This window comes from Hylaeus anthracinus, unplaced genomic scaffold (assembly GCF_026225885.1).
Source record: "Hylaeus anthracinus isolate JK02 unplaced genomic scaffold, UHH_iyHylAnth1.0_haploid 11985, whole genome shotgun sequence".
Classification (NCBI taxonomy): Eukaryota; Metazoa; Arthropoda; class Insecta; order Hymenoptera; family Colletidae; genus Hylaeus; species Hylaeus anthracinus.
This window is the reverse complement of record NW_026534333.1, coordinates 7,831,733-7,857,258: the sequence shown is the minus strand read 5'-3', so window position 1 is coordinate 7,857,258 and position 25,526 is coordinate 7,831,733. Positions and strand designations below refer to the sequence as shown.

The following is a 25,526-nucleotide window of genomic DNA, read 5'->3' as shown; positions in this document are numbered from 1 at the left end:
GTTGTTTTTTTTTTTTTATTTGACAATCGAATAATTACCATGCAAAATCACTGAGGATGTTCTTTCCGTTGAAACTGTAAATTCTAGGATTCTGCGAGAAGTACGCCCCGTTTCCGTTGAACATCTCCTTCCAAGAGTTGAAGAGGACGTCACCCTAGGTGGTCGGAAAAAGGATATACTTGAAAGAAATATCCGAAGAAGAATTTCTTTAAAATATATGTAAGGAAAAATCCCACATTCCAGGAACTGGATTATCAAGTTCTTGAAATATGCGGAGGGTACTTCGATACTCTTCTTTTCTTTTTGCTGGCCAAGTTTGGCCTACAAGAGTTGCTTCAACCCTTGAAGTTCGAGCTGTTTTCCTTTTTTAATTAATTCTTCGCAAATGGTGAGGGGTATGGAACAGTTTACAGAGAAAAATTAGTTTTTTCAACCAGCCTTTATTAAATTATTTATTTATGCGACTAAAAAGATAACTAGGAATATATTTTCCCGCTTTTGCCTATGCATCTTCTACAGGCGCAAAAGTGAATAAGAACTCTCGATAGAAAAATGAATCTGTTGAAAAGGAGTAATTTTTCTAAATCAAAAGAAAATAGCTCAATCTTCGAGGGTTGAAATTTCACTCGTTTGAAGTGAATTTAGACAGCAAGGAAACAGTGTATTATCGATCGATGTGTATATTTCCACAGACTGGTAATTTATTGAATTCCAAAGTTTGGAATTCATTTTTGCTAAAGGGAAACTGGAATGCGAATTCTTTGTGAATCGACGTTTTGTGAATCACCTTTATGTTGACGATAGGGAGGTCCCTGTCCCCGAGTCTCACAATGCTGTCGACATTCTGCACTCTGGAGCTGAGGAATGCACGGAACGTACCCCTCAAACCGGCTCGCTTTGCTTCTCGATAACAGGCATAGTCAGCTCCTCGTACGCCGTGCATGTCCCCAGTAAAAGGTTCATTCAGGGCAGCCATTCGCAACTGCAAAGTTAGAATATTATTTTTCTACTCCTGAAGAAACTAATACCCATTTGAAACATCCAAATGAAACAATGATATGTGCTTTTACTGGGAATGAAATGATGTTCGAGAGGGGTCCCGAATGACCCGTAAAAAAATTCACTGAAACTGAAACAAAGAGTCTAAAAGTGTTAATATTCGCGCATGATAGAATTACATTGAAATGGTTAAGTGCGTTCATGTCTTACCATTCGCGGATACCACTTCGCAGCAGAAAGGAAATTCAGTTTGAATTAGGTAATACATCGGTCAGGTTCTTGTGAATAATATTTCAACACTAGACAGAATTAATATGGCGACTCACCCCTGTTCCATCTGCTTTCACGGGTATCTGGTTGATCAGGTTGGAAGCCTCGAAAGGTGGATTTGCTGGAGGCGGAGACGTGGTCGGCGGTGCTGGAGTAGTTATTGGTAAAAGAGATCCCAACTGGAAAATGCACGATAAATATATCTAATTAAATCGGTTCCTCTATAACGCTAATTGTTTAGTCAGCTGGAAAGCACTGTTGATTCGACACACATTATTGGACGAAATATGCTGCTCGAAATAATTACTAAGTACGCTTTTCGATAGTTTAGGAATATTTACGTTACATTAATATATTTATATCATATTAATTTACTTTATTTAAATCGTAGTGATTCTATATTGGGAATAAAGGAAATAATTTCTGTTCCCAAACGTTAAAAAGAAACGAACAGATACTATTTTATAATAACGCGTGTGTAATTAGTAAATTAATTTAATCCGATGTTCAGAGACCATTGGAGCTAGTGTTAGATATCATTATTAGCTCGGGAGGATCAATTAATAAATGGCAGGTTCGAGCTTTCAAAGTACTGGGTCCTTTGTAAGCTGTTTTAATTACTTAAGCTATACGAAGGGCGAATCACTGTAGCTTAGTATCTCAAATAACTCTTCTATTTCTGATATCGCAGAAAATTGGCACATAGAGTACTTGAGAGCAATCTCTTATACGTCATGTAATATTCAGCGATTTTAATGAAATTTTATATTTTTTATATAGAAGTCAATTTCTATTACTATTCTATAAGAACTATTAACTTAATAGTTTTACTCTCGAGATTCCTTACCACATCGAATATTTACGAAAAATTAATTCATTATGAAAAAGAAGCGAACATTTGTATCTCCTTTACTTTTCCGCTTATTAAAAAATCATTAGTATTAAATAATCACTATTGCGTAGCCCCAAAATTAACTGAGTTCGGATAGTCTGTCTTCAAATGTAAAAAATGTTGACATTTTTGAAATATCAAAGGTTTCTGCTAATGCCTATTTACCAAAAGAGAAAGTTCATTTTCAGTAATGTTCGTGCAAACAAGTTCTATGGCAAGGTCCTCGCTAATTTTGCAGTCAGCTGCTGACCTTTCATAGCCAGGAACTTAGGTTCTCGGAACCAAAGCTTTCCAGGTTAATCCTGTTTCGTCAGCATTAAGTACATTGTGCATTGCGCAGTCTTCTTCAATTAGAAATTTATTGAAACTCTCTTTGAACCTTCCTGCAGCGGTTTTCCTCGTTGGAAGCTTTTATCTACTCCTCGTGCATGCCCTCGGCGTATTTTAAATTTAAATAATTTAACGTTTTCTTGATTAAAATTGAAAAATTTTAAATTTAGATAACCAGGCATTACCTGATTTCCATTCATCTCTTTATCGAATTCAACAGCCTTTTCTAGAAAGTCGCGATATTCCCTTTTTTTGCATGTAAAAGGCACGATTGGCTAACGTTTCAGTGTTTGGTAGTATTAAACTCTGCCAGTGTAAGCATTTTAACTTGCAAGTATATTTCAATGACACTTTCCAGTGTTTTTTATTTATTTCGGCAATATCAAAAATAAAGGAGCTACATTGACTCACCCTGTGCAACACACAGAGATGGGCTAACTTTTATAAACAAAAAAATAAAATATAGTCTAAAAAAAGTTGAATACTAGTTGAGAACAGATAGCAGTAATAACAGTCGAAAATAAATAAATGCGTGTAAGCTGTGAAACAGAGTATGTAATACCGCGTGTAAATAATAGTAAACGTATTTTATACTAACAGCGATGTATTGCCAGCCATTGTTCACCCTGACGAGCAGCGCTTGTTCATCTATGATGTACGCCAGTGTTCCAACAGGACTTACAGCGGACATCTAGGGGTTAACACGAATCAGTGAATTCTCGTGATACATGTATTCGAATTTTCGTGAAATATTGTTCGTCGGTGTCGTGAAAAATTTACTTTCGTCATGGCTTCCGTGTTTTGGAAGGTCACTGCTCCAGGTACGATCTTCGTCGTGGTCTCCACAGGACCCCTCGTTGCAACGGTCGCCGAACCTTGTGAACATTTGAATAAAATTGGCACGGGGATCGACGAAGTAACAATTGAACATTTCATTTACGAATGTACGTACACAAAGTTAGACCCGTTATTAAATGGAATTATTTACTATGTTTCATTTTAACGTAAATTACCTAAATGCTCTTTTAATTCTTTCAGCTGCTTCAGTTCACGAAGAGCCTTCAATTCGTCCAGACTAGTTCTGAGTCCTTGCAGCGGTAAGAAATACGTTTTTGTAATTGAACACATTTTTGTGCAACGAGTATTTTTCCCTTCTGAAATTTATATTTATATTCTACGAACTTTAGCTGCTTGTATTCAAATGTAAAATAAGAACTTATTGTCTGTAGAGTCTATAGTAGTCTACAGAATATTAGACGTTTATAATAGACGTTCGTAATTGATTTTTGTTAAAACACGTCACATTTAAACAGTAATTTAATAACGTTAAATATATTTGATTGTCTGTTACCTTGTCTGACTCCATAGTAGTCCCTCTCACCAAATATGTGGCTTCTGCTTAGTCCTGATTCTTCTTTTTGCCCACCTAGCATTCCTGGCGGTCCTGGAGGTCCTGGAGGTCCTGGAGGCCCTGGGACCGGAATATAGTTTCCTTGAGATGGTGGTCCAGGTGGTCCTGGAGGTCCTGGAGGCCCTCTTTGGCCGTCTCTTCCGGATTGGCCAGGTATTCCAGGGAAACCTTCGTCTCCCTTATCGCCTTTTATCTAAACGTGGTTTCGTATGATCATTCTCTTATTTTAAGTATAAACGTATAACTTTTTTTATACAGAGAGTGTATCGTTGACTTATATCGCACTACAGGCTCCAATTAAACGATGGATATGATGGAAATATTATTAATTCCAATTGTATTAAGAACACTACATCACACATTGTACCAGATACAATATCCGTTACTTGCTATTGCATTTCCAGTCATGAAACTAAATTAACGTCGATAATTATTTCTCCAATTTTCCGCATCGATAAATACGAACAGATACACTCGACGCATTGTGCTAGATGTAATATTCGCTATTTGCTATTACGTCTCCAAGCATGAAACTAAATTTTGGAATGACAATAGTTATGAATGTCGTTCCTGAAGAGAGACAACAACCCTGGCTGAATAGATTGTTCTACCGAATTTGCAGTTAGAAATAATTTATTCATAAGAAGTTATTTACTGTTTTTTTCTCATGGCTTCGGGACGCTACGCAATAAAATCTTACGTTCGCGAGGCTTTTAAACCAAAGTGCATTCGAGGGAGGGTGGTTGTCAGTTGTCACCCAGACGCCGCGGAAGTTCGACGAATTTCTGTTTGGGGCGTCGAATAAATCGGGGTCGTGGCTTCGTTGCCCGATAAAGATGGAAAAAAGAGTGGTGGGCGTGCGTCAAGCGCACACTTGCATTAATTCCCGTCACCCCCTCGCGTTCCGTTCCTTGCTTCGAGACCGTTGGGCAAACCAGGGGGAGGGTAATCTACGAGCACCGTTACAAGTTTCGCGAGGTTCGCCAAACGTAGCTCGCTTCGACTGAAAAATGTTCCGCCAGTTGGGATTTGCGCGACTTCCGCCGCAAACACTTTCATCTTCCACCTTGTGATTAAATAGTGTTGGGAATAAATAGTCAAATAAATATGGTGACATAAACAGAAATAGAGAAACTCAAACAAACACAGAAAATGTTGGACTTGATTGAAAGTACTGTATCTGCTATTGTAACTTTCTAATCAGTCGTTCTTTTTATTATTTCGTAGCTGAGGTTTGGAGAGGCTGATGATCGCCAATCGTTGGTCACCAATTTTTTGAAGCCTCAATTTCAGTTTTACCAGGACACGTGGATGGGGTTTTAAAATCGGAACTCGGTGCGTCCACGTATGGAGCCATGTTTGTGCAACAATTTTTTACACAAAACGACCCCTCCAGCGATCTGTAAAACTTTGCAACAGGGGATCGTAGATTACCCGTGTACATCTCCACTTTAAGCCGTCATTCGGTACACGGCAGGATAAAAATACGTTCATTAACCTTATTCGTTTCACGTTGGAATCTCTTCAATAGTCTCACGTTGCTCTTTGACTTTTTTTAAAATGTCAGTTTTGGGTAGACGTCATTTTAGATAAATAATCCTAACAAACGCCAATCAGACTTTCGTTGAACATTTTTGCTCGTACCTAACAAATTTTTGTTTCTCTCGATACAATATTATTACACGTATTTTATTATTATATCGCCTATAATTTTACTTTGTAATTCAGATGATTATCGAACAAACAACGAATCCAAGGTGACTATTTTTTAATTCGTCGAGAAATTCAATAATCTCTGATACCATGCCTCATAGTGAACAATAGCGTCGAGTATAGGGACTGTGAATCGTACTTACCCCGACGGAAACTCCGTAAGGACTCGGGGTTCCAGGTTCTCCTTTTTCTCCCTTGGGTCCTCCAGGTCCAACAGGTCCCGGTAGTCCAGGAATTCCAGGACGTCCCTGTTAGAAGTAGTTACCGATACGTAACATTCATGCTCCACCCTTCCGTCCATGAATATTCCATGCTCATTAACCCTTTAATTAATCTCGCTCGTAGTTCGGTCTACCATACACAACGCTCGATTACCGTGATTTCTAATTTTATGAACGCAATTATTACTGTATCGTTATCCGAAGCAATCAACCGATCGACGCGCGTCAACGTAACGAGGAAATTATGTACAGAGGAGATATTTAAAGATTGGTTATCGAACTGTTCGAGTGAACGTGCCATGTAATACTTACTTTCATACTGTTCTGTGCTCAGCATTGGAAAAAGAGTATCATAATTTTAGAATTGTCACTTTCACACGCAAGCGTGCAATTATTTATTTTAAAACAAACGCGAGGAGATGTGTTAATTAACGTCTGGTTTCGTCGTAGAAACATCGTGTTTCACTGATTAGTAATCAAATAATCAAATTAACAATCAACATTATTTCTGTTATATGGAACGCTGAAATGTTACGAATGGAACTTAAAAAGAATCATTTTTTTTTTACATGATTTGGAACTGTACGAAGTCAATAAAAAGCATAGAACGAACATCTCTTTTTCTAATACTAAATAGTAGATCATGTCAAAATAACTGTCGTTAGAATTAAAGTGGCAAATATAATATATACTGTGCATTGCTATTGACGTGAATAAAAATGTACTAACATTTCGAAACTCCTTATACACGTACAGGATGGTCCACTAGAAACAGGACATTTTACTAAACACTGGAAAAATTCCCTCGTAACGTTTCCAGTTTTTCTTTTTCTGGTTAGCAACTCCTTTCTCCTATTATTGAAAACAGCGAAGACACTCGGTTGTCCTGTTTCTAGCAAACACCCGTACAAAGGAAACCAGATGGAAAGCATACACGATAGGAGGATCGATCTATTGCATAGAAGAATAAAAGAAATTTGTTTCATACCACCCATCCAGGTAACCCAATCTCTCCCATAATTCCCGGCTTTCCAGGTGGTCCAGCGGGACCAGGTGGTCCTGGGCGTCCTCTTCTACCTCTCTTGCCCTCCATGCCCTTCTCGCCCTTGATGGTGATGTAGTCACCGGAGCTAGCTATAGCCGTGACTCCTGGCGGTCCTCTCTCGCCTTTATCGCCCTTTGAACCACTGATTCCTGGTGATCCAGCGTCGCCATCTTTACCTGGTTCGCCTTTGTTGCCTTGAGGTCCTTGAACGCCGTTCACACCAGGAATTCCGGCTGGTCCGGAGGGACCTTTATCTCCTTTCTCGCCTTTGGTGCCCTTATCTCCTTTATACCCGCGCGGACCCATCTCACCTCTATCGCCTTTCTCTCCCAATCCTGATTAAAACGTTCAATTAGATTGTTTAGAGTAGAGGAAATGCGGAGGAACAGTCGAGTGTTGAGTTACGTTGAAATTTGAAAATTAATTAGAAGGTATATTGCGAATTTATGAAATACAGAGGTCAGAGACAAAATGCCTCGAGATGAGCGAATAAAGCTGAATATCCTCCAATATATTATATTTAGGTACTAATAAAATTTAATACTATATTCAGTCACCTCTACGTTTGACTATTTTAGTATACCATATTCATCCTTGAAGTTACCTCTAAAAATAAGAAGAGAATCTTACCAGAGTCGCCAACGTTTATCACTCCAGGACCAGTCAATCCAGATAGGCCTGGAGGTCCAGGCGCTCCAGGAGGACCTGGCTTCCCTTCCGGTCCAGTGTCGCCTTTGTCACCCTTCTCAGCTGGTCTTCCATTTTCGCCTGGAGCGCCAGGTAGACCTGGCGAACCTGGAGCACCAGGTTCGCCCTTAAATCCTTGGTTTCCTCTTGGCCCTTCTTTTCCGTGGTCACCCTTGGCACCCTTGTGTCCTGGTTCACCCCTGGTTCCTTTGGAACCGGGTATTCCTGCCTCCCCTTTGAGTCCTGGACTCCCTGGAAGGCCTGCTTCGCCCTTCGGGCCTGGCAACCCTGGTCTCATAGTGATGCCTTCCGCCTAAAGCGACACAAATATATTATCGGACAAGTGATTGATTCAATTTAATTGTATAGGTTTATGTGCTCGTTAGTAGTCGCTATGTAATAATGCAATATTGAAAGAAGCTTTTATATCAACAATGGCCAAATTATGCGATCGCTACTCACCCTATAAATGCCCAGAGGTTTCCAACTGGGCTGCATGCGCATAATGGGGGAAATTTCTCTGTTTAATCATTGGTACAATGTCGTAAAGCTAAAAGCAGTCTGGTCGGCGTGCCACCTGCCCCTTTGAATCGTCTAATGACCACTGACGAACAATCGTCGTTCAAACAATCGACTATATTAAAGCGCGATACTCCGGAATGTTTAATCGAACTGTTCTTCTACACGCCAGTTTGCCTGTCCGTGAGTTTGCTTTCGCTAGTCCCGTTCGAAAATTAGCGAGACGTTAAAATTTTTCGATCATTGAAGGGCTGTAATCCTTCACGATATTAAACAAGGCGAATATCAATCTAAATAGAGAATGTCTTTTACTCGCAACAGTAAACAGGTGAAACAGTTCTGGCGCTTGATTCTCCTACAAACTTTCATTAAAATCCCCGCGTCACACCTCCGCGCGATTCCCACGCGAGCACGAAAATCGTCGATACGAGCTTCCAGCGTTCCCCGAACCGTTCTTTTTATCGAATTACCGTTAATTCGGTATCTCGCGGCTCTTCAATCACCCAGGAGCGCACTGGAAACGTCCGCGATAGAGCCGCTTTGGGAATAAAAGAGACGAAGGCTGAATGAAAGATGCCTACATTGAATGCCCGGCGTTCTGTCAATAGTCGAAGGAAGTCCGAAAGTTCTAAACCACTTGGCGGAAAAGCTTCTGAGAGGCCGGCATGACGTATAATGGAACGAATGCTGGCGTTGATAAATAGGCGTTCAGAGAGCGGTCGTGTGACGAAGGAAAAAAAGAAGAGGACGACTCGATTCGAGTGCGGTTACAGAAGCAGAGAACCGTGAACGCTCGAATAAACGAGTGTCCGTCGAAAAGAGCGATTCGAAACGTTCATCGACGAATAAACACGCGATGCCCATTGTCGATTGCCGCTTTTCCTATCTGGTTCGCTCTTTGTTGATCGTTCCACAGAGAAAGGGTGGTATTTGGCCCTCAGTTTTATGAATTGTAATTCAACTGGACTGCACACTTGCATTGAATACTAGAGCACTGTTGATGTTGGTGAAATGTAGATGAGGAAGAAAAATAATTGAATTGTATTTAAATTTGTAGGTCCTTAATAAGTACTTAATAGCTCATTGATAAGTCTTTAAAAAAGGATCCAAGAAAATCAAGAAAAAGTACATTCGTAAGAGGTGCGAGCAAGTACCCAGAGTTAAAAAATTTACCCAGTATCTTCGTTTGGCGTGAACTAATCGCCTCCTTGGACCACGAGCCGCCCTCAGGAAACAATAGATTGTACAGCGCGTTAAATTTAGTGGTCGTAAACACATGGGCTGAGCTTGTAATAGCTTTCCCTATTAAATTGTCACGTCTAATCCAGATTTCTCGTCCCGTTCCCTGCCTCCTGGCATACGGTCGTTGTCTCCGCGATAGTTGGTCGACTCGTGAAAACATCCCGAGCTTTCTCAGCGGATGTGGGTTTTCGCGCGGCGACGAGTCGTTCTCCTAAACAACTTCTGCCGCCGAGTCACCCACCTGACGTACCTAGTCGGCGCAGCCTAGAAATTGGTTTCTGTATTCTCGAGGGAAATCGGACGCCTGCACGTCGGAGCACGAACCAGCACCAGGTCACGTAAGATAACACTCGAGGTTGAAGCGGGATGCTTCCTCTACCGAGGATTCCTCGAGCCTTAGCAAGGTTCCAAGGCCACCCTGTGGGAGTGGACGCGCAAAGGCGAGTTGAACTCGAGCACTTCCTGTTTTTCGGACAATTTTACCGCGAGTGAGTTTCCTCTTGTTTCGGGTGGAAACGTTCGATTTTCGTCGCGGTCTTAGAAAGTTTGGAGTTTCGAGGGCACACCTTTGAAGTTGTAGGTAAACATTCGGAGGAAGTATGTGGACCTGGCCGTTAGAAGAGGGAAACTTTTGTGGTACGCGATGAACTCCACTGGTCGATATCGTCTGATCGTGACCTTTTGTAAAATAATTATTTATGTAATTGATTAATTTCATAACTTATAGAACGATCCAATTGCCTAACGGAAGTAATTTTAGAATTGCGAGAAAAAAGTCACAATTTCCTTGTCACGTCGCGTTCATCGATCCGCGACATTATAGCGATATCGCGTCGTTCCTAAACTCGTGTGTTCCACGCTTTTCTGCTTTGCTTATCCAGGTTTCATTTTCTGATAAGATGTAGCCCTGCACGAACCGCCAGGAGTCGAACAGGGCCGTTTCAATTTATTTTTTGCCCAGAATTCGACAACGCCAAGTCACGAGAGAATATGTGTCATCTTTTTTGTTAAAGTCACTCACGAATGCAGATGATCCTGCGCGAAGTATTATTCGCGTAGGGCTTTGCCGTGTCGAGAAATCTTTTACCATCTCGTGCGACATTGTGAGGGTATGTACGGTAGCGGTGTCGAGGCTTTAAGGCTTCAATATCTCTCTGCGAAACTTCCCACGTGTCGAGGGTGCCTTCTAGAGAGGACGCATATTGTTTTCATGCGAGATGTTAACGTTTTATATTGGCCTGTAAGCGCGACGTACACTTTTAAGATTAAACGAGCATTTTTTTATAACTACTTTTTTATTTTTTCGCTTAAAGATATTTAATTACGAAAATTTTTTTATTTCAAAACTCAATTATTCTCTGGATATTTGCTAGCGATTACGCGATAATACACGTATTTATTTATATATGAACCATAAAAATACTGTGGACTTTATAACAATTTTTATACAGCTATAAAAATACGTAGACATATTACGCAACTGCTAGCTGCGATGGTTACAAATGCTATAATAGACGTAAGAAGCGTATTGTGGTTGCGAAGAATTGGAGATAAAAATAATCGCAAAGTTCAGTCGTTAATATTAAAGTAAGTGAATGCGGTACATTAAAGAATTATCTACCGGGCCACGGAGTACTCTGAATTATGCACAGTTCAACTTCTGTAAGCATAATTCACCGTTGTTGCAGCACGTGATAAATTGGCTCCTAGAGTTCTTATTTTTTCCGTACTATTATTAACCGAAACGCGCGATAGTTAGATTATTACCGTAATAAATCTGGAGACTGTACGTGTATATCCCTCCACTCTGTCGTTTGAATTTCTGCGAAAAAGTGAAATCGGTAAGTGGAAAGTTTCTCGGTTTTATCGTGCTACCCAATCTCGCACTATCATTACATTTTATAGTTTGCTTAAAATACTTTTGTTTAATCGTTGATTTAAAATTTTAATTTTGAGACTTTTCTAATATCAATGTATTCTGAATACATAATAAATGTATTATGTGATATAAGACATCTTGTTAAGATTGAACTATGGAGAAGTGTCATACCGATCGTCGATTACGTTCCCAAGATTAATACACCAGGTTACGGAAATTCGTAAAAAATCATACACTTTGTTAGCTTTAATTTGTTTCCTTTTTGCTCCATTCTTTGCAGTGGCACGTTTCCAAATGTTGCGCCGCGAGAACGAAACGAGCGGCCTGACCTCGCCTGCTAATTGTTGAAACGTCGGAAGGTAGAGAGAGCTTTGTCCATTCCCAAGTACGTTAAAAGCACGGAAAAGTACGGAAAATCGTGGCACTTCCGGCGGGCAAGTACGATTTCAGCTATCGCGATAATAATTCCATTGAGTCGTCGAGATGCATTCTCGAATTCTTTGAAGAGCTGTTGAAGAGGGAATGCAATTTTGATAGTACTCAAAATAATGATAATTGAGCCGTTTATTGCACTTTATTCCTCAATTATTCCTCGACCCCACAATTTTCAGAATTTTATACAAAGCAATCCCAAACCGAATTTTTATAATATTCCAATGATATCCGAGTCTAGAGAATTTCGCGAGACAACTCGTACCGAACGCGTTCGAAACGCGATGCGCATTCCGCTCAGCGGAATACCAAAATGCGGCCCCCATTTTTCACCAACGGCATCAGCTACGTTTCGCACCCTATTTAATTTCCACAGCTAGCCCCGAACGAAAACGGGTCATCCGGCTCACGTTTGCCGATGTATCCACAGGTGCACCAACGTTAACACGGATACGCGGTTTTCTTGGAATTTTTTTAACCGTGGAGAAACAACAAGAAAAGGCGGAGCGTTACGGGTTACGGACGCCGCGGGAAAAGACGAGACTGGCAAAAAGGTGGATGAGGGGCGAACGGAGGGCTGGCAGAAAGGGGCTCGAAAGAATGGAACAGGAGGAAAGAGTTGGACATACAGCTCCCGCCTTTATTACGTGCACGGTTACTTATTCCCTGCGGGGCGATATCGCGTTCCATTTCCATTCAACGAATTTCTTGTCGTCGTCGTTCACCCCCGCTGAGACAACGAGGTGTGCCCGCAACCGACTTCCGTCGTAAAAAACTATATACGCGTCGGATGGCCAACGAGAAGTGGCGTTTCAAGATTTCTATTTACTGATTTTATTCCAAGCATCGACTCATTTTATCTCGATCTGAGAGTCAAACAAAATTCAAAGTATCGTTTCATATTCTAATGACAAATAACGATTCAACAATTTTTTGAGGTTTTCCCGATGAAAATTAATCCGAACACGACCATATTCGGAGTGCGGAGTTTAGTCGTGCATTGAAAGTCGCCCCAAAGTTTTATTTTGAGAGCAACGCAGATTTTGTGATTTTCTGGTAGTTATATTTAATTAACGAGACGTGGAAAAGGTCTTTCTCAAGAACATGGGTGCTTTGCGTGCAAGAGAATAAGGAACATTTCAGCGGCGACGCGAGAACGACAGAAATTAAGGTTACATAGCCGAGGGCTTAGTCCCTTCGGTGGTGGTTAATATTCTCGTCTGTTTAGGAGGCGCTTGGGCCAATGGTACACGATCGGGGTAGTTTATTGGACGTTGAATGCGTATACCTTTACGACCGGAGAAGGTTAAATGAGGGTGTAAATTTCGGTAGCATACTGGAAAGGATACGATATTGGTATTGCAGTTGAAGGGTTTTACTTACAAACGGGCAACCTCGACGAGGATGGCTTTCATTGAGAATAATTTCGACGTTTCTCGTAACAAGGGTCGATTGAATCAAAATTTAGAATCGAAATTGGTTTATTCCAGAACCTAATTAGGATTCAGTTCCTTGGAAACAGGTTGTTGGAAATGCTTTGTCAAATATTATTGCTATTGGAAATTTGTAGACTTTTAATTATTTCCGTATAGAATTATAGAGTAATACTAGTGTACACGATTATGTATTATCGTTATAAACTTTTCCAATAATTCAAGAGTTCGGAGACCGTCTTTCCAAGTTTACAACCGAATTTAATATTTCCTTCCTGCTTTATCGCGTTTTCGTCATAAATTCCTCTAAATTATTGCCACTAAACTGTCGATGACTTTTAACGATCCATTTTTGTTGAAGTTTTAATTGCATAGGCAAATAATAAAAGTTTAATTCGATACACGGTTATTTGTCAGGCAAACTGTGTGAATAATAATAGAATAGAATTTCTTTTTCCGACGAAATTAATTTCATTAATCTCAATCTGTTTGTTCATCAGTGGATTCCTAGTAAATATTAGACTCAGATGTTGTTCATTTTATCTCTTGCAAGGAAACGTGATCTTTTCGACCTACATATTAAGCAGGCTCTCTTCAGCAGAATAGATCATTAAAAAACGATGGAGTAGAATTAAGCGTGATATTTAAAAATTAGTATAAACATTACTACTCACATCGTAGCCAGTGAACTCGCCCTTTCCAGGGGGTCCAGGAGGTCCTTGCGCTCCCTTTTCCCCTGGAATTCCATCGCGACCAGGTTCCCCTTTCTGTCCTTGAGGACCTTCCGGTCCCTGCACTCCCACATCTCCTTTATCACCCTTAGCACCTTGCGGTCCTTCCAGTCCTCTCTCGCCAGGTGGACCTGCTGCTCCCTGTACAAATCATTTCAATCATGTATTTCCACGCTGACGAATAAAGCCACAAATGCAAGTTCACGCGAAGACAATACCCATAAAATTCGTGCAGTCGCTCGAAACTTGCCTGGCATTGTCATGAAATTCCAATCGTACGCTTATGCTTATACGTTTAAAAAGGTTCAGAGGAATTATTTTGGTTCGTTTGCGAAAACGTCGTTTATTTCACAGATCATATTTCAATAGTCTCCGTCACATCGTCGAACGTTTATCGGGAAGCGATTGGTTTTCTACAAAACGTCAATACCGTCAGCCCCATTTGGCCTTGCTTTCCTTCTTGACCTGGAAGTCCTTGCTCTCCTTTGGGTCCTTGGATCATCTTTGGCATCGTGAAGGATGCCATCAGCGCAGTTGCGTTGCAGGCGCACGTTCCGGGCTCTCCCTTCTTCCCTTGTGGACCCTGTAGCATTTTTATTGTTTTTATCTTTGATAATATAATCATTCGTGAATGCGTAAATGTAGTGGACTCTGATTATATCTTCGTGTTCATTCTTTTATATCCGACTTAAATCTAATTTAAATGCTTTAAAATTAAAAATATAACATATATTTTGTTGCCTTTATTTTTATACATATTCATCATTGAAAACCTTCGTAAGTGTTTAGGCATAATCTTGAATTTATTTTTGTTTAACATAGTCGTTACATTGCGAATACCACAGCTGTATTAAAAAATGTATAACGTTTCCTTCTCGCGTTTTTTTAAATATTTTATTTACATTCCACGTTAAATTAAGTATCTCAAGTTTCTTTTAGAAACCAACGTCGCTCGACAGTACCACATTAGTTTTTCCTTTCAATTGTGAATTATTTTTAAACGTCGCGACGTTCTCGTTGCACGAATGTATTAAGCGTTAAACAAATGCATTCGTGTCCGGGTCTGCATACCAATAATTTCGGAAGATACCGTGAGAGCGAGTTCCTGTGTAATCAATGTTACATGCAGCGGTTACCAGTACTTCAGCGCTCTGACTAAATTGGCTTGCTTGGGTAACAAGATAAATGAGTGATCCCGGATTGGAATGCATTCAAGCTCGTTTCGTATGCACAAACGCTACTGAATTATTATTGCTGAAATATGTGTCTACGTATACATATCTGGCATAGTGAACGATTCTTAGAACCGAAATCTGGCAACTGCTGACAAACTGCGGTGATTTAACCGTTTCTGTCTACGAGGAAAACGTATGGAATTCTGGAATTAATTTATCAAGTTAACGTTTGTGTAAGATGTACCATTGTAAAGTGACTTTGGCTGTAGGCTACAAATGAACAGTTCTAGATAGTTACTCAGTCAATCAAATATTTATATAATTATTTATTCATTTAGTCAACTACTTTACTCGCAATTTTAGATAACAAAAGTAAACGTATTATACATCGTCCGCCTTAATATATGCTCTTACTACTGAATTCAATCACTACTACTTCATGTATCGCAATAAACTGACACACATAATGGAACCTACAATTATCGTTTGTCAAGCAGGGTACAGTTTCAATACGTGCAATTACTATCCAATTCATGTTCTAGCAATAATTGTTCTAGCAATAATTCTATGGTACTTATTCGTTTAAAAGGCAGGAAGCGCAAGTATTTGGGTTAGAAGACATTCTTTCAGGGAACAATGCACTATTGCATAATCATAAGCGAAATCTGATACGAATGTGTTGTCCTGCAATATGCGCAATGCATTCAGTATGTCTTTATACGTGTGCTGATTACAGAACTATTGAAACTGGAGCTTCTGTGGTTCGTATAAGGATTGCTAATGGCGGGATATCTTCGGTACAATGATACCTGAATGCCGTGCGGCCATTTTTAATTTTTCCAGGGTGCTTCACAAGTTTTTTCATCTTTTTCTGGTATTATTTATCAACAACGTCTTTAAACAACATTATTCTATTCAAAGAGAAAAAAATTATAAATACAAAAAGATAGAACCTACGTGGTACAATATAAAAATAATACATATTTATATTATATTATTTTTTATTTTATTAGTCCGTATGAAAAACAATAATTATAATGAGCTTCGCTGTTCAACCAAATCAGGATCAGGAAAATATTATTACACGTTGGATTTATTTGTTAACTACATACTGCTGCAATGAAATTTTCTCTATTTTATACATTCGAGGTACACTCTTTCTCTTTCAATTATACAGATACAACTCGTCATGGTATTAAAGTCAGAGTTGTGCGTAACGTAATTCATAATCAGGGAAGTGTTCTTCGGTGGCTATTTGTTTCTGTTCTGACTATAGTTTTTGTAGAAAATAGACGTGTACGTGTACGTAGATCGTGTCCAGTTTAATTTGTTTATTGCACGCTCCTCAGAGAAACCACATTACTTACGGGCATGACTTAATAATACGCGTAATTCATTATACGTATATAACATAGTTTTTTATGTACACTTTGCATTAATTAGGCAAACACGAAAGCATTCTACGCGCATACCACTATTCGTACGGTTAGTTTCAGAGAAAGCAACTTGCAGTTGAATTCTAATTTTAGTTAACTTTTTACATCACGGCAAATGGAATTTGGTAACTAGCGTGTGAAGTGACTTGCACAATCAAAGATAATTTTCAACCTAATGTATTTTTCAATTGGATAGTTTTTAAATTTAAACACAAATTTTTAAAGATTTTAATAAACATCATATTATTTTTAATTTTTCACTTTTCACTCCAAACATGATACGAGATCAAGTTAAAAATTTAAAGAACCAGTTCAATTTGCATAATATTCCCTGCTTTATTTTCTTAAAATTATGTTTGCGTTTCAACTAATATTTGTTATTTATGCACGGTGTCCGTTTCATTTTTTAGAGATGCTTTCGAATTCGAATTTTTATTTTTTAAATGTTTTCGTAGAAGCTGTGCTATAAATAGTTGAAAAGGAAAAGAAAGGATTCATGTTTCCCATAGTGCTGTTATTAATATAAATATTTACCTCATCCTGTCCTGGAGGACCTGGAGGTCCTGGTGGTCCTCTGACACTCTCTCCTTTGTCTCCTTTATCACCTTTCTCGCCTTTCGGCCCTTTGTCTGAGAAATGCAGAAAGTTATTCAATTAAAATTCATAAATTCAAATAAAAAAATTAACATTCACCGGATCCGTTTCGTATACAAATCGAATTTTACAGAAACTCAATCAAGTGCGTATGTCCGAAGACGTCAGCGATGCTTCGAACAACTTCCGTCAAGATTACTTTCTTAAACTACAAAGTGAAAAAACGTACCACCCTTTTTACAATACTTTTTTACAATAAGTAAAAAAAAAAAAAAAAGAGAATATAAATCAGTGATGGGCAAAATTTCATTGGAATAACGAACCACGAATAAAAGCATCCTTCAGTGATCCATTCGTAGCATTTACTCGATCGCTTTAATAATTGTTCCTTATCGGTGTAGTCGCGATTAAATAAACCCGCGAATTCTTAGCGATTACTCACAGTCCGGATTGGGAGGAGGAGGTGTGATGAATGGCGGTGGATTGCTTTCCTCGCTTCTGTCTTCGTCATCGTCTCGTCCGATCTGAAAACGGATGGTAAAAAGGGACGGTGAATAAGAACACTAAACGTGATTTATATGTCGTTATACAGTAAAAAGAAAAGGAGGATAAAAGGAGAACGAACGACGTGGGAGTTTCATCGCTTATGGTTGTGATTGATTGCGCGTTGCGCCGCCGCGCGCCGGTGCGATTTATTTATCTTCGAAGAGCATCGAAATCATTCCATTTTTCAGAGATCCGCCATCGTATTCCCGTTTAATATAGCGTTATGTTCGAACACGCATATTCGACAGGGCTGAGTAAAATATTGTTTCGAATGGTACATAATAAATAGACCATTATACCAAATCATGCGTGCTATTGTGAGAATAATGCGGGTTATTTGTTGCGACAGCTATTTCAAATAGTACTTAAAAAATAGTATTTTATTTAACAGATACCGAGAGTAGCGTGGGGCTATATACTATAATATTTAATAAGATATGCTTTCGGTATTCATGCAAGGGAATAATTGGACCATTTATAATTGAACTATCGGTTTTTCAAGCCTTCTTTTTCCTTCTCGAAAAATGAATGATAACGTGTAGGTTGACGGTGATTAATGAAGTTTCGGTTAAATCAAGCGGAACGGTTAGCATATATTCGCTCTAAGTACTTTCCGATAATTATTAGTAATGGTGCGGATATATTGGGCTGAGCCACCAGCGGTGGTTATTTATCACCGATTTTTTGACAAATATGGAGCAATTTTTTTAATCGTACATCTATCCAGTTTGAATATTTGAAAACAGCTTAGGGAAGTATAACGAATTCTTTTCTTTTCATTTTATTTAACGCTGTATTATTAATTAATTCTCCAAGTGTGATGGACATCTGAACCGTCATCAAAGTAACAAGCATATAAGTAATCGTTAAATAAGAAGAAATTTATATAATTTTTATCCTATTTCCCCCTATTTCCATCTGAACTACAATATTCGATACAATAGCGATCAAATTTGATACGGAATGATTCCTAATACACGCGCATGAAGTAGCAGAATTTTATTAACACACCAGGGCACACGTGTCCCTGGTCGCTGCATTGATACTGGGCCACATGTGAAACTGGCGATCGCAATAACACGTAGGAGAGGAAAGACGAATACAACCGCAGGCTGTTCCGGTGAATTCGTTCACCCGGTATACGTACATCCTGATCAGCTCCAACATGCACGGCTGCGCCTTTGCATCCAACCGTACGTTCTGGAAGCTTTTCTCCGAAGTAGGATTTTACGGGTGAAATAAATTCCTGGGCTTTCCCTGAGTTAGCAGGGATACCAACTACGAACGAGTTTGCACGAACGGGCTCGGTTGACTCCGATACCATCGAGGAATCGGTGTCGGGAAGTTGGAAGAATGCATTAATTAATCATTCAAAAATCGAAGAATTCTTCACATAGAATTCACTAATGTAGAGCGTTATTTAAAAATAAGAAATCCCATTAATAAATAATTTTTTCTCCTTCTCAGTTTTTCATTGGAAAGTCGGCCAAATTGAATATTAAAATCATAAATTTATTGGTCCAAAGTTTATTTTAGAGAACAAAAAATTGAAACTTGATATTTAATGAATGATGAGCATCAGCTGGGTATATTTTAGATACTCCTAAACGAAGTTTCTTTTAAGAGAACTTTAGAAAAAACTTGGTAAACTTAGCAAGTTTGAAATATAAATTGTGTCTTAGGATATGCAATGGGGTACTGAGCATCCAGAAATAGCGATAGCATACAGTTCGTGATTTCATCAGATAGCTATAGGCGCCAATAGGATCGATAACGTCAATCTTCTTCAATGTCTGATATATGACGTCTGTTTTCAGTGAAACGTTCTTCTGTGCCTAGCACCGCGAAATACTGTACCAAGGCGTAAATTCCTAGCGAACTTCTCTCCAAATTTATAACCGATGTATTTTCAATAAATCGATCAAGTAATTAACATCTGATCAGCAATTTTTTAATTTTTTTCACGACCTGACATTTTAATTTCTTCAGTTCTTAAATTTATTATTACTAGCTATAAATGGAAAATGACGAATGCAAAGTTGTAAAAGAAGAATAAATCTTTCAAATAGCGTAAATCATTAACAATAATACGAACAATATCCGAGGCAAACCGAATCGCTGCGGACCTATTCCTTAATCCAATATTTATGTCCGAGGACCGAGCAAATATAACTGGGATAAGCGACCTTCCGAGGAGGTACTGTGTACCAGGGTATCCAAGGATGAAAATCCTTCAAGCATCCGAGCTGTGGCCAGCAGGACAAATCAAAGTCAATTCCAGTTGGTAAGTTTAACTTCGACAGAACTGGATCGCCTGGTCTAATTGCCAGCGTGAGTGGTTACGTGGCAAGAGCCAAAGTTCGTCCTCAATCTCTTTCCCTCCCCGGGCTTTCTACGACCCCTTATCCGTCTTTGCCTTTTTCTTTATCTATTTCTATTTCTCTGCATCCTTCGCCCTGTCTCTCCTGCATCCCACCGACTTCCCCGCGTCTTTCTGACACGCTCGGCTCCCCAATTCCTCTGTGAATTCCTCAACAGAACGAAGCTTGCTCTCTGTTCGTCGTCTATACATTCTGGCACGAAGTTAACGCGGGAGTTCGCGTCGAAGACCATGATTCCAAGGAAATACCTTTAAGGCACTAGCGTTTTGATGAACCTTCCTTCGAATGGAGTTACATTCCAGACGATTCGCTGCGCGTTGATTTCATTAGGTTAATCTGATTCCTCCTTGGCTCGCGACCCATCGAACCGGGATTCTTTGGGCCTCGCAATCGACTTTAGAGGCTTTCTATTGTAGGAATTTTGAGTTAGGATCGGCCAAAAAGTATATCACAAATTTTCTTAGAGGATAAAACATTTTGGACTGAACTGTTTTAAAACAATATCAAAGTAGATGCTTATATGCAATTGCATTACACGAGTGTTTCAAATTTGAAGATTTAATGCGAGTTTCGCAAGCTTGATGAAAATTGAACGAAGACCCGCCTTTTAAGACCACATTAAATTTAATCGTCAAAAGATTTAATAGATCGACCAAGTTTGGGAAACGGATGTCGTGGCATAGTGGTTCCTTGAACTTCCTTTGGATTAAGTATAATGACGATGGAAAGGCTCGTAGACTCCCAAGAACCTGGATATTTTAGGCGCACCAATGCAAGACTCCACAGGAATTTCCAAGATTAATCTCACGGTATTCGAGACGTTGTCCCCATAAAGAGATTGTCACGTTCTTTTAACGTTAGACAGGCTTCGAGAGAATCCTTTGTAGAACATCGAATTGTCTTGAGCACGAGTCTTTCTGACAAATTGCAATTAAAACGTTTTGCACGAATAGCTCTTCACGTGAGGAAATAATAAATCTAATAAACGGAGGATAAAATACTTCAAGATATTTATGGACTAGGGATCGCTTCGGACTCTGTTCGTTGGGAGCAGAAATTAAGCAGTAATATTTAATCGATAGAACTGCAGAAAGAAGGATCAGTGTTCACCTCTTCTATTGTTTAAAATTCTAAAAATTCAATGAACTATATTTCAGAAGTAATAGTTTTATGCTTGACATTTATTACACAAATTGGAGCCAACCAAATAATTGTTTGCTGCAAAGTAAATATATAACAAGGAATTTTCCTGGTCTATCGTTCTTACTGCCAAGAAAAATATCTTTTGGCTTTGAGTATTATTTTATCTTCAGCAGTTGACCTGCAATGGAGTATACAATAATTTGTTTCTTGCGTTTAATGGCGAATAATTATTCCAATCTAAATACATAATTGCAATCGAGTTTAACGCAATAAATTTAAAAAAACGGCTGAAACAAAGATGAATATGAAAACCTCTTTTGCCCGACCTCGTTTAGCAACCTACTTCCAGCGAAACAGAAACATCACACTTTTTTTCAATGAAATAAATTGAATTCACGAGGCATTAAGTATCATCGTTCCATTGGAACGAACTTGGAAACGTAAACAAATTTAATTAAATCCTTTATCGCGATAAAAGCGCCGGTTGTTATCAAACGTTGGGCGATCAAGTTGCGTTAAAGGGGAAGTATCAGTTTCGTAAACAGGAAAAAATTCAAAAGCCTGCAAGCGTACAGTTACAGTTGCTCTTGTTAGTACGGTTACAAAAGTTAGAAAGGTAGCAAGCATCCGCATGAAACATTATATAGGGGACTATTGAAGTTTTCTCTCATCCTGGAGCGATCGTTTTATTCAAACCTCCGTTTCATCGAAACTTCACAGATTTGTGGAACAGTTACAAATAAACAATGGACATCTTTTTTTTTTTTATCAGCCATTCCACAAATCTGCAAATTTGCATTAAAATCGACTAGTTTGGATAGTCCCTTGTTAGATTCACTCTCCATCAGGGACGAAATTCTTTCGAACAGATTCTGCCAGGATGCAACATCGAACTTCGTATCTCGTTAGCGGGCACCCAGTAACTCGGTATTAATTCAATCGGGGTTAGTCGTGGTGCTACTTGCGGAACAAATAATTAGTTAGTTCACAGTATTGTCAGTAAAGTTTTCAACGAAATTCAGTTTCGTCTTGCAACTCACGTCTATCTTATTAGGGTCAATATCCCCCAAACCGATCAAATCGGTATCGCCAAAACCGGCCAAATCGATATCAGAACTGGAATCGCCTGATCCGTAGTCCTCGTCCGTCGTATTGAACTATAAAAGAAATTTCGCATTAGCGTCTCGGCTGTTGTGGGTGAGTTTATAGTTGGGATTAATTTTCTTCTCCTCGGGGATCCATTGCTACGTTCGTCGTCTGCGTCGAAACGTGACGATGACATTTATATTCTGCTTATGGATAACGCTGATTAGTTATCGCTTTAGTTAGTGCTTTTGTTTTCCTTAGCTTCTTCGGAAGAAATAACCACTGCACTCGAATGATTAAAAACATCCAATCGATTGGAGTAAAGTGACGTCTCGAGGATACTCTGAGGTACACGTGGGAGATTGAAAGATCACTTTTGGAAGAAGCTCGTATTGGGTTAGACGTTTTAGATGATCATCGCAATGCCTACGACTCAGCAAAAATTACTCAACACTCTGCGCATCCCCTTTACTCATGCTACCATACTCTCCTTAACCTGATATCGATCTTTCAATGTCCCATCTTTGCAGGATCACTCCTTCGAGTGACGAGATGCATATTCTGCATGACCCTGCACATAGTGTTGCAGGCTGTAAACTCGAAAGTGCATGAGTTTGAAAAATATTTAAGCGAAGCAAACAAAGTGCTGTCCAATTCATTGGCCTCGTTTAGTATGTGTAAGTTACTATATTCAGATGCAATATAATTAATCTAGCAATCGTTGCGACCATAAAATTTTCCGATCCTGATTAGTACTATGTTGTTAAATATTTTATTACTTTGTAATACCCTTCATAGGTTAGCTCTGTAAATGAAAATTTAATTTCTCAAGTAACGATGCATCGAATAAGTTTACGAATTTACTAATTCAGTGCAATAATCATAGCGAACGTCTCTGTGGGAAAGGAAAGGTTGATTTTCCGTGAGAAACCGTTCGAGACGTAAATTCTTCCTCCCTTTTCCGTGAAAACTCTTTCCATAAAAAACGCGAGTTTTACTTCTTTTATCAGGGCTCTCTTGTAGAAGCATAATCCAAGGTAAGAGGATTAGAATAAATTTATTTGTAATGTGACACGCTTAGGGCTTACTTCTCCACCCAAAACTCCCTCGTAAAAGTATAATCGAAGGTAAGAGGATTAGGAGGAATTGATTTGTAACGTGACATGCTTTTCCTAATATTACAACGTCCCGCTCGGTCTAAGGTACAGGGTGTTCAAGTATTCCACGTAGAAGCCGCAGTAATTCGAGAAACTCCACTCAAGGTTCCGTGGATTCGCTCAGGTTTCTTCATAAACGTACTCTAACGTCTTACGATATCTTTACGACAGTTTAATCATTACTGAAGGGAAGGGAGCACCTCCAAAATGATTTTTCCTTGAATTGGGTTTATTTAGCAATTTATATTCGTAAGTGTGATGTCAACACCTCCGTGTTATCTATATCTTCTTTTGATTTTTGTAGAAATAGCAATAGCATACATTTTTATAAATAGATTATTTGTCATCTAATACGGAGTATAGACAAACATTTTTTCCTGTGATTTTTTAGTAACTACATTTAAGGAACTTCTTGCGTAGAAAGAATGCTTTGTGCATAGTATTCCGAATATAGTAGAATCTACACAGACAGCGTAAAACGGGTTAAAGTATTGGTGCAAGTATTGAAATTCATTCTACTTGTGAAGACAAAGCAACGAACAAAGTTCTGCAGTCATAAGGGGTTGCGAATATTGAAGTTCTATTGTACATGCAATCTCATTAGTATCACACAGGATTCCCATTATTATGAGCAGTCCAATTATTTTAACATGATGAAGACCTTCCTGAAATTGCTCACTAACAACTGAATATCGTGTGCAATTTCCATATGCGCGAGCATTAATCTTGGAATGGAATTACGAATCTGAAATTGTTAAGATTCTTTTAAATGTTTCCCAGGATCGGTTAAACGCGAATTCGAGATGCCGCATCAGGCTCAGAACGATTACGACGCGTCTGAAACCCGTCGCGATTCAAACGTCTCATTCGATGGAAATTTTACAACGTTGTGTTAATTACACCGGAATTAATTAAACGTAATTAAACTATTCGATCAGATTTAACCGGCGTCTCTAAAGGAGTGAATTTAAGCGATGCGCATTCATCGAACGGATTTACAGGGGGAACGAAATAGCAGGAAAGTCCCGATTGAAATTAGAAAATAATCCAATTAAACGTGCCCGTAGTTGCGCGTGTTTATGTATGTATATAATGCACTTTACATAGCATTAACGCGGCCGCTGTCATCTCGCACACGCGCAGAGTAGCCGAGCGAGCTTAATTAATCTCATTCCAGCGATTTCAGATCTGGCGTGAGCCCTTTTCAATTATTCAAATGCCGAAGATCCAGCATCAATTCTGCGCGCGTTTCGCAGAGACGCTTTCAATGACAGTATGTTCAATACCGCGGATTAAAGTTTATTAATGCATTGTGCCTCGAAGAGAGGACAATCGGAAAAGTATGCGATTGCCAAGCATTATCAAATAATAGCTGGCGTATCTCGAAACGCAAAGAGTGTATCTCTTTGATGGTTATTGGGTAATGTTTACAGAGAAATCCTCCATTTGCGGAAATGATCTTTGCGATCGACTTAAAAATTGGTTATGATTACATTTAAAATAAGCCAATTCCTTATTTCATCGTAACAATTTTATTCAATTTGTCCGATAAACTCGATTAACACCTAATTTACTCCTAATAACTACGTATTACGTATTGACGTGCGATACACGAGAGAATTCCTACGGTGTGTCCCAATATATAATTCATGTCACGCTTTCACAATGACGTAACATATTTCAATTTCGATCGTAACAGATTTATCTAATTTGCCTATGAGAGCTCGAGATTTCGTATCTTCTATCAATTTGCGTTTCAATATTCCCGCTAATCCTAAAATTTAATCTGTACTAGAATCAACGGATCACCATTCATTGTTGCATTTACAATGTTAGGTTTGTTTGTGAATTTCATATATGTAATCAGGGCATTAATATAAAATGTAATTAAGTTCCATAATTAATTGTGCCAAAATAATTGTGATAAATAATTTACGTTATGTATACGTATGTATATGTACAGTATTTGTATATTCTAAATATATTCAACGTATATTACTTTCGACATTCAAACATTAACATTCAAATTAGTTCAGCAATATACATTAATCACGAAACATGTAACACTTTAGATTAAAAGTACCGAAAATTCATAATCCGAAATGCGTTTAGATACACACGCCAGAAATAAATCAATACACGTAATCGTACCCCGTCGATACAGAACAATATAACAACTCAAATTTCCCTGTATATTAAAATTT

General features: G+C 38.8%; 1 protein-coding gene across 7 annotated transcripts in view; it reads right to left on the bottom strand.

Annotated features, from left to right (window-relative positions):
- The window catches only part of LOC128887275 (collagen alpha-1(XVIII) chain), a 237,746-nt gene that overhangs the window by 2,793 nt on the left and 209,427 nt on the right, over nucleotides 1-25,526 (bottom strand). For 2 of the 7 annotated variants that reach the window (XM_054142987.1, XM_054142988.1), the window contains 17 exons: nucleotides 17,452-17,533; nucleotides 16,950-17,044; nucleotides 14,235-14,387; nucleotides 13,748-13,945; nucleotides 8,031-8,060; nucleotides 7,512-7,881; nucleotides 6,825-7,216; nucleotides 6,149-6,160; nucleotides 5,759-5,863; nucleotides 3,843-4,095; nucleotides 3,505-3,645; nucleotides 3,272-3,366; nucleotides 3,090-3,182; nucleotides 1,326-1,448; nucleotides 1,210-1,224; nucleotides 788-982; nucleotides 39-154 (listed from right to left, as the gene is read on the bottom strand). In XM_054142987.1, the coding sequence (XP_053998962.1) occupies nucleotides 39-154; nucleotides 788-982; nucleotides 1,210-1,224; nucleotides 1,326-1,448; nucleotides 3,090-3,182; nucleotides 3,272-3,366; nucleotides 3,505-3,645; nucleotides 3,843-4,095; nucleotides 5,759-5,863; nucleotides 6,149-6,160; nucleotides 6,825-7,216; nucleotides 7,512-7,881; nucleotides 8,031-8,060; nucleotides 13,748-13,945; nucleotides 14,235-14,387; nucleotides 16,950-17,044; nucleotides 17,452-17,533 (2,468 nt within the window). Of the gene's footprint in view, nucleotides 1-38; nucleotides 155-787; nucleotides 983-1,209; nucleotides 1,225-1,325; nucleotides 1,449-3,089; nucleotides 3,183-3,271; nucleotides 3,367-3,504; nucleotides 3,646-3,842; nucleotides 4,096-5,758; nucleotides 5,864-6,148; nucleotides 6,161-6,824; nucleotides 7,217-7,511; nucleotides 7,882-8,030; nucleotides 8,061-13,747; nucleotides 13,946-14,234; nucleotides 14,388-16,949; nucleotides 17,045-17,451; nucleotides 17,534-22,119; nucleotides 22,237-25,526 lie in introns of all 7 variants that reach the window. The other 5 variants (XM_054142982.1, XM_054142986.1, XM_054142984.1 and 2 more) reach the window with 5 other exon arrangements.